Below are 16,001 nucleotides of genomic sequence, written 5' to 3'. Positions count from 1 at the left end.
CGAGGGCTGTGGTGGACACGTGTCATTGGTCCGATCTGGAAACGTCCGTTTGGAGGCCAGATTTAGAACCCCTCTACCTCATACAGTCAATATGATCTGTTATGCTATTTTCGATTCAATCATTGAGATATCAAACCGTAGACAGGTCTTGGTGGATTATTATTGAGTATTAAAACTAGATACTAGACATGAATACTATAGAATTAACTAGTGTTCTTAAAAAGAAGGTTAAGAGACACATACATTTATTGGGGGTATTGGCATGTGATCAACTCCCCGATATTACTATTAGTAGTTTACCTGTAATGGTCATTATCAACACCCAACCGTCATCGATGGATGGAGCACACTGGTTAGCCATATATATCAATAATGATCGATATGGGTATTTCTTTGATTCATTTGGACATCCTCCGACATATCGGAATTTCCCTGAAGATATAAATATATTTCTTCAGAAGAATTGTGTTAGTGTGACCTATTCTGTAAAACAGGTTCAAGATGACATGGCTACAACATGTGGTCAACATTGTGTATTCTTTCTATGTTATATGCAGAGGGGTTTTTCTTATGAAAAAGTGATGAATTTGTATAAGGATGATCTATGTTGTAATGATGTTATGGTATGCAAGTTTGTTAGTAGAATACATCCGGAGATGTGTAAAAGTCATGATTTTACGTGTGTGCAATGTGTAGAGCATGTAAAATATTGTATGTGAAAAAATGTAATTGATGTTAAGATGATTTAATGATTTAATGATAAATAAAAAACATGGACACAAATTATTTCAAAATGTAATGTTTTATTTTTATTATTTTACATAAAACACAGTCACATTCACTGGTACATGTATATAGCATATACATCTTGTTGACATTATATGAATCACAGTAACATAGTACATACATAGTGTATACATAGTGTATACATAGAAGTGAACAAAATACAATACAAAAATGAAAAGCAAAACAAAAGAAAGCACAATATAAACATATCATAAATCAAGCCAGACTTTTGATGGGGTACGTCTCGTAAAACTTCGACCCCTAGGGGTCCTCCTCACTGGGGACATTTCATAAGCTATATCAGTAGGTCTACCTCGTTTCCTAGTTGGAGATATATCACCATTTTTTCTGTCAGTGATAGATATCTTGACGCTATTGTTAGGGATGGCAGACAGGGGTATATTCAATTCGGCAATTTTATTCAGAAACTGCGTCCATCCACGTGGTCTCTTATCATCGGACATCTTGAATGGATTCGTTACGTTCTTAAGTAAGTCATAAAGATGTGATCCTCTAATAATATCTCCATCGATAATTAACTCTCCATGAGGGGTCCATGAGACATCATCTTTATATTTAGATAATGTGTCCATAATGTGCTGAACATTCTTCTTGTTTTTGTCCGGCATATGGTATAAAATATCCTTCAAAACATGGTCTTCTGGGGTTACCATATCAGCATTCTCTCCACTATCAGCCTCAGGAGGGTTTTGTATGCCTTTAGGTAATGACAATGTGAGCATAGTTGTGTCGGCCCCTCTCTGCTTAACCAGAGCCAAATATCTATGTAAAACCATAGTATATTTATTCGCTTTTGCATGTAAATCGGGGTCAGGGGTGTTCAGGACATCTAGTATTGATTTATCCAATTCATTCTCTGCTACTTGTCTGATAGATTCACGAGGTGATGATGATGATGATGATGATAGCTGTTTTAAACTATCCAACTGTTGTTGTGGTACTAGGAACATTTTCTGTACATGGTCCATATTTGTAAATAAAAATAGCAAAAAATAAAATAAAATAAACTATCTCCTTGAAAATAGACTGGTGATGAAAGGCAGTGCAGCCCCTAGCAATGGCAGAATGAAACCATTACCTCTCTGGTTAATAATGAGCTTCTTTTTCGTTAGATTAATCCGTTTATCTGCGATTAACCTCACATGCCCTTTTTTCTTCTGCAATGCGTTATATTGTTTCGATGATAACGGAATTTTGCCGCGAAGAATATTGATGGAGATTTCACACAGAGCATTCAGAAAATCTGAACTGGCATTTTTCAGAATAATGCGTCTGGTTTTAGGACTAGCCTTATACAATCTTTCCAGTAGGACTAAATTTCTACGAATGAGGTCTGACATGATTACACCAAGGCTTTTCTAGGTAAATAGACTACTACTGATGTGTCGGACAATATCTCTGATCTGAGGCGAAAACAGTCCGGTGTTGTTGTTTTAAAGTCAACAAGTAAATATCCATATGAACGACTGGTGGCATCGTTATAGGCTTGTAAAAAATATTTAGTATTCCCCGGATACATCTGCCGTGCTAACAACATTATTTGATTCTTGTCTCTGGCTGTTTTGAATAAGACTAAGTAATTAGCATTCAAGCTAATAGTTCTGCTAGCCTTACCTTGGATGAATATGTTTTGTAGTAAATAGATACAACTGAGATTCCTATGATGTACATACTTTGTGAAAACATTCTGTACCTCTTGATTCTGACTAGCTTCATCCATGACATCATCAATTATCAATAAATTATGTAAATGAGTAGGTAAGAGGTTATCATCACATAATGACTCTGGAATTCCTTGTACAAAGTTGATAGGCCTGATTTTCAATAAATCATCATACATCTTTTGCCAACAAGCATATATGTACACAATATTCTCTACTTTAACAGAGATAATCTGGTCAGCGTGCTCAATTAGCTCTTTCACAAAGAAAGTCTTTCCACTATTAGACGGCCCCGCTATCAACATACTAAAAGGATGTTGTAATTTGGTTTGAAAACCATCAGCATCTTTAAAAACATCTCTATTAGTAGCCATAAGGAAGAGTGGTGAAGTCAGGATATACTCGTCTCTTGTTGTACACAATTCGCACACGTTTAACAACTGTGGCATTCTTTAACTGCAACGTTGTTTTATTCCTAGTGATAGTCCCCGTCTCAGCATACACACATTGGGTGTCATTCTGATTGGATACAAATGCTGTGACTAATTTCTTCAAAGCATCCGGGGTTACAATGGCCGCATTCCTAGAGTTTAACGTAATCCCCTTCCATTTTACAACAGTCTTGTTGTTAAGGGTCCTATATGCATAGGCCTTTGGTCCACCTGAGACAAACTCGAGAATACTGTCTTTAGAACCGTTTGAACCATCACTCAATTCATTCGTTAAGTCACCCAGGTAGGCCCCTGTCGGCGGACGCCAGTCCCCCGGCTTGGATGAATATATGACACTATCGGTATCACAGTAAATGGCGCGAGGGCCTAGGGCATCTAATAACTCATACAACTTAAGTCTTGCGTAAGCGGTTGTCATCGACCCTATAAATATGTTTATATTGGACATTCTCGATGCTATAGGACTGCTGTGGGTGTACTGGATCAGAGCAATATTCCGAGATAAGAAACAGAAATGTTTTACTATATATTCATTACTGAACATATACTTGCTAAAATCTGCTGGGTCATCTATCACTTCAGTGAGTGGCTTATCAGAATTCATGCAGAAACGACCCCACAACGAATTCAATAGTAGCTTATTGATACTTCGAATGGCACCATTATAAGCTATCTTTGATTTATCAAGTTGAATTCCTTCATGAGCCAGATAATCACTCACATATAGATCCTTCTCGGACTCTGTGGTCACGTGATCAGGATATCCTGAAGCTTCCTGTTTACACTTCAGGAATGTCTTTACATATTCCTTGAATAACGTGTCGGACCTTTTACGGAAATGCCAGATTTCATCAATAGATACAACTGTATATCCTTTCTCCATCGCCTTGATCAATTCACAGGTCACCCAGACCCCTGACAACTGTCTTTCCTCATCAGTATGAGAACAGTCTGAAGTTTGGTTCAACTCTTCAGCACATGTCCTACACAGTGGAAACATCAATTTGCCATGACAACGATGTGGTAATACAGGATGATACAGACCCTTCGGAGGTTTGACAGTGCACTTGACAAATCCAAAATAATCTTGGATTTCTCCAAAATTGTCTAGGATTATTTCAGGATTCCCTATAGGGTAAGGCATGTTAGCTTGGACGAAAGGGTAGAGGGACGTGTAATCTACATAACTCAGGTCCTCATCACACCCGTTAACAGTCTTGAGCAATGTCATAGCATTAGTTCGCCCTCCAAAAAGCGCTTTGCGAGGGTCCAACCTATCTGGATGCTTGTATGTAGCCATGAATGCTATCACTTTAGGGTCTGTTTTTTTCATGCGAAGCCAATCGCACTCCCACATGATTTTCACATTCATCTTGTGTTCAGATTCAAGAGCAATTCTTCGTCCAACGAATTGATAATGCAATTGTGCATATGTGCATTTCGTGACAACGTTAAAACTGCCTTCCCTATAGCAATGGGGGCAACCATGATAAAAGCATCCCGCAAAGTCATAACAGGTACGATTATTAGCGTCATAACCATCTACATAAAATTGTCCAATCTGATGTTCACCACGATTCATGGCATGTTGGATATCCTTACCCTCGGAATGTTTCACATATTCGAGCCATTCTATAGACACATTTGAGAAAGCCTTATTCTGACTAATAAACGCACCGTTATATGTCAAGGCAACTGTGTCCCTAGGTAGAAATAGAGTCTTGTAAACGGCCATGCAACTCGCCGCGAGAGTAATATGGGCAAACGGGTCAACTTGTGTACAAGCCATGAACGTTTCTCTGAAAATAGTGCATGCTTTATATAAAACAGCCACATCGTTTTTCCCATAACGCTTGAGTTCTTGCTGGAAGTCAAACACATCATGTTTGACTGAATCATACCAAACATTAAATTTAACCTGATCTTTAGATGACATCTCATTATAACCATAATAAGATGGGGCGGGGTAGTCACCGATATAGTTCTCATGTTCAGCTGTATTGAACCTGTGTGGAAAATACCCTTTTCCCAACTCATCCACAAAACCTAGCGCACTAGGCGTATTAGCCAATCTCATAGGTAGGAACGAGAAGCTATCGATATAGCGCTGGTTGTAGCTTGCATCATTCATATGAATAATTCGGGAACCTTGCATTATCAACGACACTTTTTGCCTTTGTCTCACCAATTCTTGCAGGATTATGTAGTTATCGAAACCGGCCGCATTATGTGCTATAAACGTATAATCATAGAATGCTTCCTCTCGGTACCGTTTAATAAATGCCTCGACACATTTAGGACCTGAATTATACCATATATATTCATTGCCCTCCTCCTTAACAGCCACAAAATTGGCGTGGTGTTGACCATCACGATACGTCGTCTCAAAATCGTAATATAAATATTTCTCTGTGGGTGTTTTATCTATTGGTATAGGCTGAATATAACACTTATGAACCCCATCACCGTATAAAACTTCATTACACCGTTTACATGTAGGAGGTATACATTTATGTACAGTGGGTATAATTTCTCCTTCAAGGGTTTTAGTCATAGTACTATACCCAGCCCTGCAATCAGGGCATCGTCGCATCTCTGTACATGCCGCTTCTTTATGTAATGCTGCGACACGCTTGTGCAGTATAGCACATTTAGCCGATTTACAATACATATGACAATCAGGACATATGCTACCTTTACCTTTAGTAAAAGGTCCACAATCAGAGTAGCATGTACGACAGACACGAGGGCATTGATGGAATTGCAGGTCATTATGTGGTTTATAGCAGAATTCACAGACATAGCTCGCACCGAAGAAATGAGTTCTGTTCTTAATGATACAATAATGAGTGTTATTATATAGAAATAACCACACTGCATCCTTTTCATGAGGCCTATTAGTCTCGAAATGTAGCAACTCTTTCCCGTTCCCCGGGGTGTGATAAAAAACCACAATTTTCTTCTGTAGATGCTCTTCAAAAGCAGCAATATCTGAAAACGCTACGCCTTGTGTAGCTTCAAAACCCATTGCAGTATGCAATCTCAATGCTTCCACCCCCCGGTCCTCAATGGTCATTTTTGGGTTTGCATTGTATGCCATGCAATGCGAAAAACACATTTGATCAGTATTTTTAGGGGTAAAAATAGCAGCGTATCTACGTTCCAATATCTGATCATATGGGATGTTACCAAGCTTCAAACGGTTCTTACGCTTTGCCTTTATTTTACCCCCTCCGATTCTGTCATTAGCGATCGAGATAACCAAGTCTAATGCTTCATCAGTCATGCTCGTATCATTGGATTGAATTACATTAGCTATTATATCTAAAAGTCTATCAGTATTTTCATCATCGTTAGGGATCAGCATGCCTTGGATACCGCCTGGTAATGACGGACCCATCAATGATACAGAAATTCTGCTAGTAGGAGACCCCACCAGGGCCATGGCCCTATCAATAGCAGTAGAAAATCTACCACGGATCAATGCAGGTACAGATTCCAGATGTTCTAAAGATATAGTTCTTAAATCTATATGCTGACGTATCTCCATCCCCCCAAAAGCAGGCATAGGGGTTATATGGAGATCTGCGATACCCTGCCCTCCATCGTTAACATCAGAACTCGCCGCAGAATCACTCCCCTCCCCACATCCCCCAGCCCCCGTCTGAACGATTCCAAGGTCAGCACCACCCTCCACAATGTTCACACCCAACATGTCTCCCCCACCCTCGGTAATAATGCCATCCATAGGAATATCAGTATTTTCATTATCACCACCATCATCATCATCGTCAGAAATCATAATTATAGATGGGTCTACATCAATGTTTTGTTCCGAAGGGTTGAGGAGGGGAGGGTTGATGGGGGGAGGGTTAGCATGATAATTCATACTAGCATTAACATCACCATCATCATCATCGTCAGAAATCATAATTATAGATGGGTCTACATCAATGTTTTGTTCCGAAGGGTTGAGGAGGGGAGGGTTGATGGGGGGAGGGCTAGCATGATGATTCATACTAGCATTAACACAATCAATAATATCAGCTGCTATATTAGGGGTATTATTAATGACATCAGGATGACTGTTGGAAGGGGCCGTACCATAGTTAGTAATACAATCATTATAATATTGTCTCAAATCAGCTTCAATGCCTAACTGTTGTTGAAGGAGAGACCTTAGTAATATTTCCAGACTATTCACTACAGGCGCCATTATTTCCTACTTAACAGAGATATTTGTATATGTAGAATCCTTCACAAGGCTTTGTTAAAGGTTGTTATATCATAGAGTAAATATAATTAGATAGAACGATTTACTAATGAGTTTTTTATTTTCATTATTTTTTAAAACATATAATAAATGTGTACACTATTTTTTTTCCATTGATTCACGGTTCTATCACCATAATAAAATTAAAATAAAATAAATAAAAACAAAAAACATCAAATAAAAAAAAAAAAAAATAAAAAAAACGAGAATGTATCCCCAAAAAAAAAGTACACACCTAATGCTTCATGTGGGTACACATTCGTCTCTACGGGGGTATAGTCATCGACGAGGTTCCGGTATCAGGGGTGATAATATATGGTGAGATGACAGCCACGTTTCGTCCTGGAGGAATATTGATGGAAGATTAAATCAATACAATATTAATAACTATACTATAGACCCATATATGAGATGTACTATGATACAATCACCAAAAATATTATATACCTTCAATCCTGACAGTTCTGGAACGTTTCAACCTCAAACGCTAAACACCATCTGAGTGGGCCGCTCTACACACCACGGATTCCAACGACCGGTTGAATTCTCCATTCCAATTCCTAATCGTCCTGGCGGAATATTGATGGAAGATTAAATCAATACAATATTAATAACTATACTATAGATCCATATATGATATGTACTATGATACAATCACAAAAATATTATATACCTTCAATTCTGATAGTTCTGGAACGTTTCAACCTCAAACGCTAAACACCATCTGAGTGGGCCGCTCTACACACCACGGATTCCAACGCCCGGGTGAATTCCCATTCCAATTCCTAATCAGACCCATCTGACAAAATAGAAAAAATGTTAGACATTTCATTATACAATTATTAATGGTGGATATGATCTCTTCTCTATGAATGCAGAATTGACTAATTCATTTCTACCCCAGATCTTATTTTGACTTTTGAATATTTTCAAATTATACTGTGTCATAAATAAAATAAAAATACTCGGTCTAAAAAATATAAATAGACATATATTGCAAACAACATAACACCATACATACCTTCATCATCAATTAAAGCCATGCCTCGATGCGTGAAGTCTCAGCCTCTCAGTTGTGTTAGAGCAAAACGGGGTTGCTTACAACAGATCGACATACACAACATACTAGCAGGGCCTGTATTTAAGGAGTCTACACCCCATATAAGACACCCCCACACAAATATAAGCCAATCACACACCCACTGTCAATGTATGCAAGGAATTTAAGGAATCCATGGAATTTAAATCCTAACTTGATTAATTTATGCATACAATTCACTTCAAAGAGTGGAGCCCCCACCTCTGTGTTTATCTAATTTGCATGTCTGGCACCTGGCATTCCACAAAGGGGGGAGCCCACCCCCCCAACCCACCCCAGCTCTTCATTTAATTTGCATGTCGCACCTGGCACCTGGTTAGAGCCCATCCCCCCCTTGTTTATCTAATTTGCATGTCGCACCTGGCACCTGGTTAGAGCCCATCCCCCCCTTGTTTATCTAATTTGCATGTCTGGCCCATGGCAATCCACAAAGACTGGGAGCCCATCCCCCCCACCTCAGCCCCAGGGACAAACAAACAAATTTACATTTGTTTGTTTTTCACACCTTCGAGTCAGCATCTCTGCTGGCTTTTGGGGAGGCATGTCACAAGGAGAAGCAGGGAGAGAGAGAGATGAGATCAGCTAATCACACACACATCATGCATTTTATAAATAACCTATTATTAGTTTTTATTATTATTTAATTATAAACTATTATATGCTAATTATATTTATGGATATTTATGGATATTTATATTTATTATTTATGATTATGCTAATTATATCTATTTATATCTATCTATTTTAATTACTAATTTGCATAATTAATTATGCAAATTATGCATTAATTGCTCACTAGCGCCACCAGTGGTAGTGGCCAAAAAGTGTAGTGAACACCCACCCTATTATACTACTCGTGAGACTCAACCATTTCACAGTGGACAATGCAAACAAGAACAAGATGTCATTCTGACATCTGACGTACTGTACTGTACTGTATATCGTTGCCGTCCGGCCGTCAGGCAGAAACCTCCTATCGCCATATTTCAACTTGTTATGAACAGTTTCGGAGATACAAGGTTCCCACCAGACAGCCGATATGTACAGCACTTTATCTTTGTGTGTGTGTGTGTGTGTGTGTGTGTGTGTGTGTGTGTGTGAGTATGTGTGCGCGTGTGTGCGTGTGTGCGTGTGTGTCCAAACAGTTTTATCCACCAGCCTCCAGTATCATTAACAACAGTAGGGGATAATTACCAGCAGGATGGATGGCATGCGTTGATGGCTCTTAGCCTCTTACCATCTAGAGGTATGTAATCAGTATTCCCCTCCCTGGAGTTATTTAGAGTCTGCAGAAAAACTATGGAAGCTAACAGATACATGCCCAAGCCCCCGAACTACAAAAATAGCTCAAATATGGGACCCCAGGTTGAAAGTAGTTAACCTCATGAAGATGCAATAAGATGGTGTCATAGGAAATCGTGTCCCCGTTAAGGCATGTGTCCACAAATCAACTGGGTTGATGTCCAACATTTGTCTCTCTCTCTCACACGGGCGCACGGACAGACTGCAGTCGCATTCTGTTCATCTATGCCTGCTCTGCGGACAGGACAGAATACGATGCCAGTATGGGAGCCAGCCCACTAATCCCAATGACCACACTGACAGCTCCTCCTGAAACAAAATTAAACGGTTTAATGCAGCAAGGCTCAAAGTCAAAATGTCTTGTTTCTGGGGTGCAAAGCCACTGGCTGGGAGACATTGTTATAAATGAAATGGGTCACTAGTAAAGTGTGTTGTATATATCCAGAATAAAAACCAGGCCACTATGTTCCGTCTTTTCAGTCACAGCCAAAACGAGATGGCAAGAGAAGGAGGAACACAAACAGCTTTCATAAATGGTTCAACTCATTAAAAATAGAACACACACATGCACGATTGCACGTGCGTCCACACTCATGTCCACACACACGCACACACACACACACACACACACACACACACACACACACACACACACTTTGTCCTAATCGTAAGTCTAATTAACATGGCAGCCAAACGGCTATCGGCTGCCATGTTTAGCATTTATTTAATGTGATAAACTTCCGTTTATGTCATGATATATGTCAAGTATATCCCATTCCACACAGAACGCCACGCCAATATTACATGGTGATAAAGGAATGTTATTAGTATGGTTGTCCCAATCCGATCACGTGATCAGAAATCGGTAGTAGTACAGTAGTAGTTAGACACAGTTACACAAAGTGCCACTGCAAAGTGCAAAGCTATACTGTACTATACTGTCCTGCTCTATCTGCGTGTGCATGTGTGCATAATGCATGTGTATACATAGGTGCGTGTGTGTGTGTGTGTGTGATATAGGACACAGCCTGAGTATGGTCCACACCCATGCCTCTCTAGGGGCCATCTTAAAAGCCTAATGGTCCATTTGGTTCCATTTAACACTCAGGATTGCACTGTGTGCCCCTGTTGGCCTATATAGGATCAGGCCGACCTGAAGTGGTTGAAATGAAAACAAGACTAAGATGTGCAGACGGTGCACAGCTCAGCACTGAATACATGCTCAGCGCCTCGTCACATTTGCTGGAAGTTTCTAGCATATCTTAAATATGCTGCACTTAAAACAAACGCTACAATCAGAAAATAAAACGCTTTTGTTTCACATGTTCATGATTAGTGGCAATAGAATCTAGGGCCACTAATAATGAGATTTGCTGCCCAGCTGGCGGCCCACAGGCCAAATACTCGCCCTGGGGAACTTTCTTGTGGCCCCTGGAACACAGTCCATATTCCATTATGTAAAAATAAATGTTGGTTGTACAATAACAAAGACCAGTTGGGATGTTTATATATATATATATATATATATATATATATATATATATATATATATATATATATATATATATAGCTAAAACCTTTTAACAGTTAATTAACAATTAACAGATAATCTATAATATAGGCTACTGTTTAGAATGGGGTCCCAAATTAACACTGCTAGGAGTACATTTGTGCATGGTCACGAAACTGCTACAGGAACCCAGTAATTAATATTGGTACATATAATCTTTGGTGAGTAAATGAAAGAGACCATCTGCTAATCTACTACTGTAGATATGCTGTGCTGTGTGTCATGGTGCGTGTACAATGTCCTCATTCATCGTCTGTCTGTTTTTGTCTGGAGCTAATCTAACTCCAGACTGATCAGCGCAACAATTCTTGTGCACACTGCCAGTAGCTAGCTAATTTATTACTCCACTAATTCAATTTCGACATGTTTTACATGTTAGAGATAGAGGGGGAGGGGAGAAAGTGAAAGTAATAGAGAGAGCGAGAGAAAGAGAGGGACCACAGGGGGCTGAGGGATACACGTTACTAGAATAATTCATTAGCTGTCCAGCACTTCGCCACTCTGTAAGACAGTCAGTTACAGTCATTCACTTTCAGAGCTTGGCCAGTTATTGTAACGAATTAGTAAAAACTTCCTCGCAAATTATTCTCTCTCGCCCTGAAAAACATGAACCTTTCTATTTGCTTTTGGAGTGATTCATGATTGTAATTTTGAAATGTTTGTAAAGTAAATTTGTCTGTGATTGAATCAAATCCAAATCCTCCCATGTCTATATCCCCATCACTGCTGACTCGTACTGTTGATCTCAGGGAGGATGTAGTGGACAACCACTTGTCTCCTCCCACACACAAACATGGCAAATCGTGTTCTTTGGAACGCCTGGCCAAGCCTGATGCACCATGAGATGCTTTGGTATTTTAAAAACTGTTGATACCATTCTGTGTATCAACACACCAGTATTCACCAATGTGTAGTCACTCTCAACCTGGCGTTCCCTTTTTCAGCACAATATACAGTAGGCAAATATTGTCCAAAATTATCCATATATAAAAAAATTGCAGATCTACAAGCTCTCAATGAATCACATTGCAACATGTTGTGAGCTGTTACATCGCCTATTTTCACTATCCATTGTACGACAAGGTATACAGTATATGGCTTAAGCGACTTTAGTGCTGCTAAACATTTTGTTTCAGTAGTGCCCCTCCCCAAGTGGTGAAATTCTCCATTTGGAACAAAACTCTACTATATGAGCGGATGATTCATTCAATTGAACAGATCCATGCTAGGCTTTATAGATGTCCTCCATGGAGCATGGAGCAAGCCACGGGGCTGTCCATCTGTCCCCATCTAAAATATACATCGCTGCGGCCCAGGGCCCTCTGCATGGGGGACTGGCCTCAGGGCCCCAGGGCCCTCTGCATGGGGGACTGGCCTCAGGGCCCTCTGCATGGGGGACTGGCCTCAGGGCCCTCTGCATGGGGGACTGGCCTCAGGGCCCTCTGCATGGGGGACTGGCCTCAGGGCCCCAGGGCCCTCTGCATGGGGGACTGGCCTCAGGGCCCTCTGCATGGGGGACTGGCCTCAGGGCCCTCTGCATGGGGGACTGGCCTCAGGGCCCTCTGCATGGGGGACTGGCCTCAGGGCCCTCTGCATGGGGGACTGGCCTCAGGGACCCAGGGCCCTCTGCATGGGGGACTGGCCTCAGGGCCCCAGGGCCCACTGCATGGGGGACTGGCCTCAGGGAGTGGCCAAAGAACAAACATTTGGGGTGTGTGTGTGTGTGTGTGTGTGTCATAGACAGAAAGATAGAGAGAGAGAGAGAGAGAGAGAGAGAGAGAGAGAGAGAGAGAGAGAGAAAGAGAGGAACAGATTTCAGGACATTTCATCATGCCTCTGAGACTATCCGGGGGCGTGGCAGGGCCGGGCAGAGTGTGAGACTCTATCTGGGGGCGTGGCAGGGCCGGGCAGAGGGTGAGACTCTATCTGGGGGCGTGGCAGGGCCAGGCAGAGTGTGAGACTCTATCTGGGGGCGTGGCAGGGCCGGGTAGAGGCTGGACTACAGCGGGGTAGGGTGGCAGTAGTTGTTGTACATCGCTACATCGACCAGCTGTCGGGCAGAAACCTATTTAAACCTATTATCATATACCACAGCGTCACACGAAGCTAAATGACACGTTTTGAGCTTGTATATCTGCTACTTTTGAAATTGTTATCCTGAAGAGTAACAATTTTGGACATATGAGGTTTCCCCCCGACAGAGACGAAGTCACTCTTGGCCTTCCTATTTGCCACTCTGCTACTGTCTTTCTACAGGAGAGGAAACATAGGAGCGGAGGAAGCATATACTGTAAAACACACACTATTGGCCCTACTGATATGATCAATTAGGGCTGTGACAGGGTAAAGACAATCGATGGCTTTGTGCTTTAGAAACACCTTGTCGGATTAATTACCCCTCATCGTCTAGTAAATTACACTAAAGCTGTAATCTCAACAGGTTATAATAGGTACCATAGGTAATCGAACACAAAGAGAGTAGGTCTACTATATAATCTCTGTGTGGTTTTAATAACGTCTCATTTGTGATGCTATTAAAAGGATCCCCGGCTAATAAGACTCTAAAACTATAATTACAAATTAAAAACATCTTAATATTTTATATATCTTTCACTCAATAGAGAAAACTCCTGTCAAGTTGATGATGTCATTTGTGGTCCAGCCCTATGGATTGTGCTTATAAAACGTATGCTAATAAAAATATTGCATATTTTATTAAGTTGTTTTATTAGTACATTCCATAGGGCTGGACCACATATGACATCATCAACTTACGACAGAATCTTATTTCTAGTTTTTTATTTCTAATTTAATTGGGTAAGTATAACTATAATGTTTTAAAGCATATACCAGTAATATAGATGTAACTAAAATGTGTCCAAAGGGGTCCAAACAGATAAAACCTTTACATCCTTTACATTCAGTGACTATAGTATACTGTACCATATTCCATTCCAGCTGTTTTAAAGCAGTATTATGTAACTTTTTTAGTTATTTATTTGATTGCTTGTTGAGTTAAAATGTCTCAAATAGAAACTTTAATCAAATCTAAGTTTTTGCATATGATGACGTTCTCATCATCATCATGGTAAAAGGCACCGCTCACTCCACACTTTTTGACAAAATATGGAACAAAAGGTTGGTAATCTGTGGTCTACTCTACAACTCTTCAAAATCACGATTGTCATCGGACCACAAAAATGTGGCATTAGTCGGGCTCTATTTTGTGAGCCAGATTCTAAACACAAAGACTCATTGTTGTACATTTACAAACACTAAACGAAACTCCAATCAGTCAGCCTGATCTTTAAAGCTCTCACAGAAAAAGCATAGAATAGCAGATACATACGCCATAGTCAGCTTCCTGCAGCCTGGACAAGACTCTTATAAGCATCGATATGAAAGCAGTCATACTGGTACATTTTTCAAACTATCCTGATAGCTGCTCATTGCAAGATGCTGACAGCGTTGCATCGCTATCCAGAGTGAGCTTACTGACACTGCACACGCACATACAACAATGTCAACATCGCACATGCAAACACACCTGCGTGCAGGTGCACACGCATGCCCACGGACACACACTATACCACACAAAAATACATATACGCCAGCCAGCAAGCACACACGTGCGCACACACACACACACACACACACACACACACACACACACACACACACACACAAGCAGATAATACTTTCACAGGAGCACACACAACACACACACACACACACACACACACACACACACACACACACATCTATGCCTCCACAGCTAATACATGCACATGAACACACAGTCACACACGCACACACACAGACACACACACACACTCTCAAACAGCCTTGAAATCTAAAGCAAAGACGTGTCGGTAATAAGCAGTACCTTCCACTCATGCAGAGCTTCATCCTGCACACAACTGCTGCTGCTACTGGAGACAAGGAAGCCAATCCTTCTCGCCTGAGGGGCTCCTCTCTGACTCTGTGCCCCACATACTCCCACCAGCAGCCTATGCAATCTGGACCGCTTTACACATGCACATATACTGTACACATACCCCTCAAACAGGCAGACCGCTCAGCACAGAGAGACAGAGGGAGGAGAAAGTGCTAGAGAGAAGGGAAGAGAGAGGAAGAGATCATTGGGGAGTGGGAGAGAGAGAGTGTGTGTGTGTGTGTGTGTGTGTGTGTGAGAGAGTGAGTGAGAGAAGTAATATGTGGGAGGGAGCTTAAAGGCAGAAGACGGAGAGAGAGAGAGAGAGTGAGAAAGAGACACAGAGAGAGGGAGAGCGGGGGCGTGATGATGGAACACTGAAAGATATGTGCAGAGAAAGAGAGAGAGAGAGAGAGAGAGAGAGAGAGAGAGAGAGAGAGGGAGAGAGGGAGGGAGGGCTTGAATCTCACCTGATGGCGTCTGACTCTGTACTGTTCATCTCCTTCTCAGGTACCTAAAGGAGAAACGACAGCGTGTTAATGGAGGGGCACGCGTCCACTGACCCGAGGATCTTCACAGGTAGAACATTGTTGCTGCCACAAAGCACACATTCACTCTCTCCATCTCCCCCATCGGGTTATGTTTTCATTTTTTTTGTAGTTTGTTGTAGTTTGTCATTTCTCCTCGCTTTCCGTTTGTGGGTTGGGGTTCCATCCCCCTGCATCCATCCACCCGTGGAGCCCCGCACTTCGCCACCCTGCACCCCCACTGTGTCGCTCCTCATAGGCAACCTGTGAAGCTCATCGGACGGCACAGGACTGACTGAGTGTCTACGTCTGCACTTGGTGGAGTGGGGAGAGGACAGTCATATCATACAGTGAAAGGGAGAGAGAGATTGAGAGA

General features: G+C 41.3%; 1 protein-coding gene across 1 annotated transcript in view; it reads right to left on the bottom strand.

Moving 5' to 3' along the window:
• Positions 1-15,632, bottom strand: part of LOC308333770 (brain-enriched guanylate kinase-associated protein) — a 51,878-nt gene extending 36,246 nt beyond the window's left edge. Inside the window, exon 1 of the mRNA XM_080790246.1 lies at positions 15,569-15,632. Coding sequence (XP_080646372.1) covers positions 15,569-15,597 — 29 coding nt within the window. The 5' untranslated portion in view covers positions 15,598-15,632. The remainder of the gene's footprint in view (positions 1-15,568) is intronic.
• Between the last annotated feature and the right edge of the window lie 369 nt (positions 15,633-16,001).

The sequence above is a fragment of the Protomyctophum bolini genome, assembly GCF_963924005.1.
Source record: "Protomyctophum bolini genome assembly, chromosome: 19".
NCBI lineage: Eukaryota > Metazoa > Chordata > Actinopteri > Myctophiformes > Myctophidae > Protomyctophum > Protomyctophum bolini.
The sequence above is the reverse complement of the archived record's forward strand: the minus strand, read 5'-3'. Positions and strand labels throughout refer to the sequence as shown.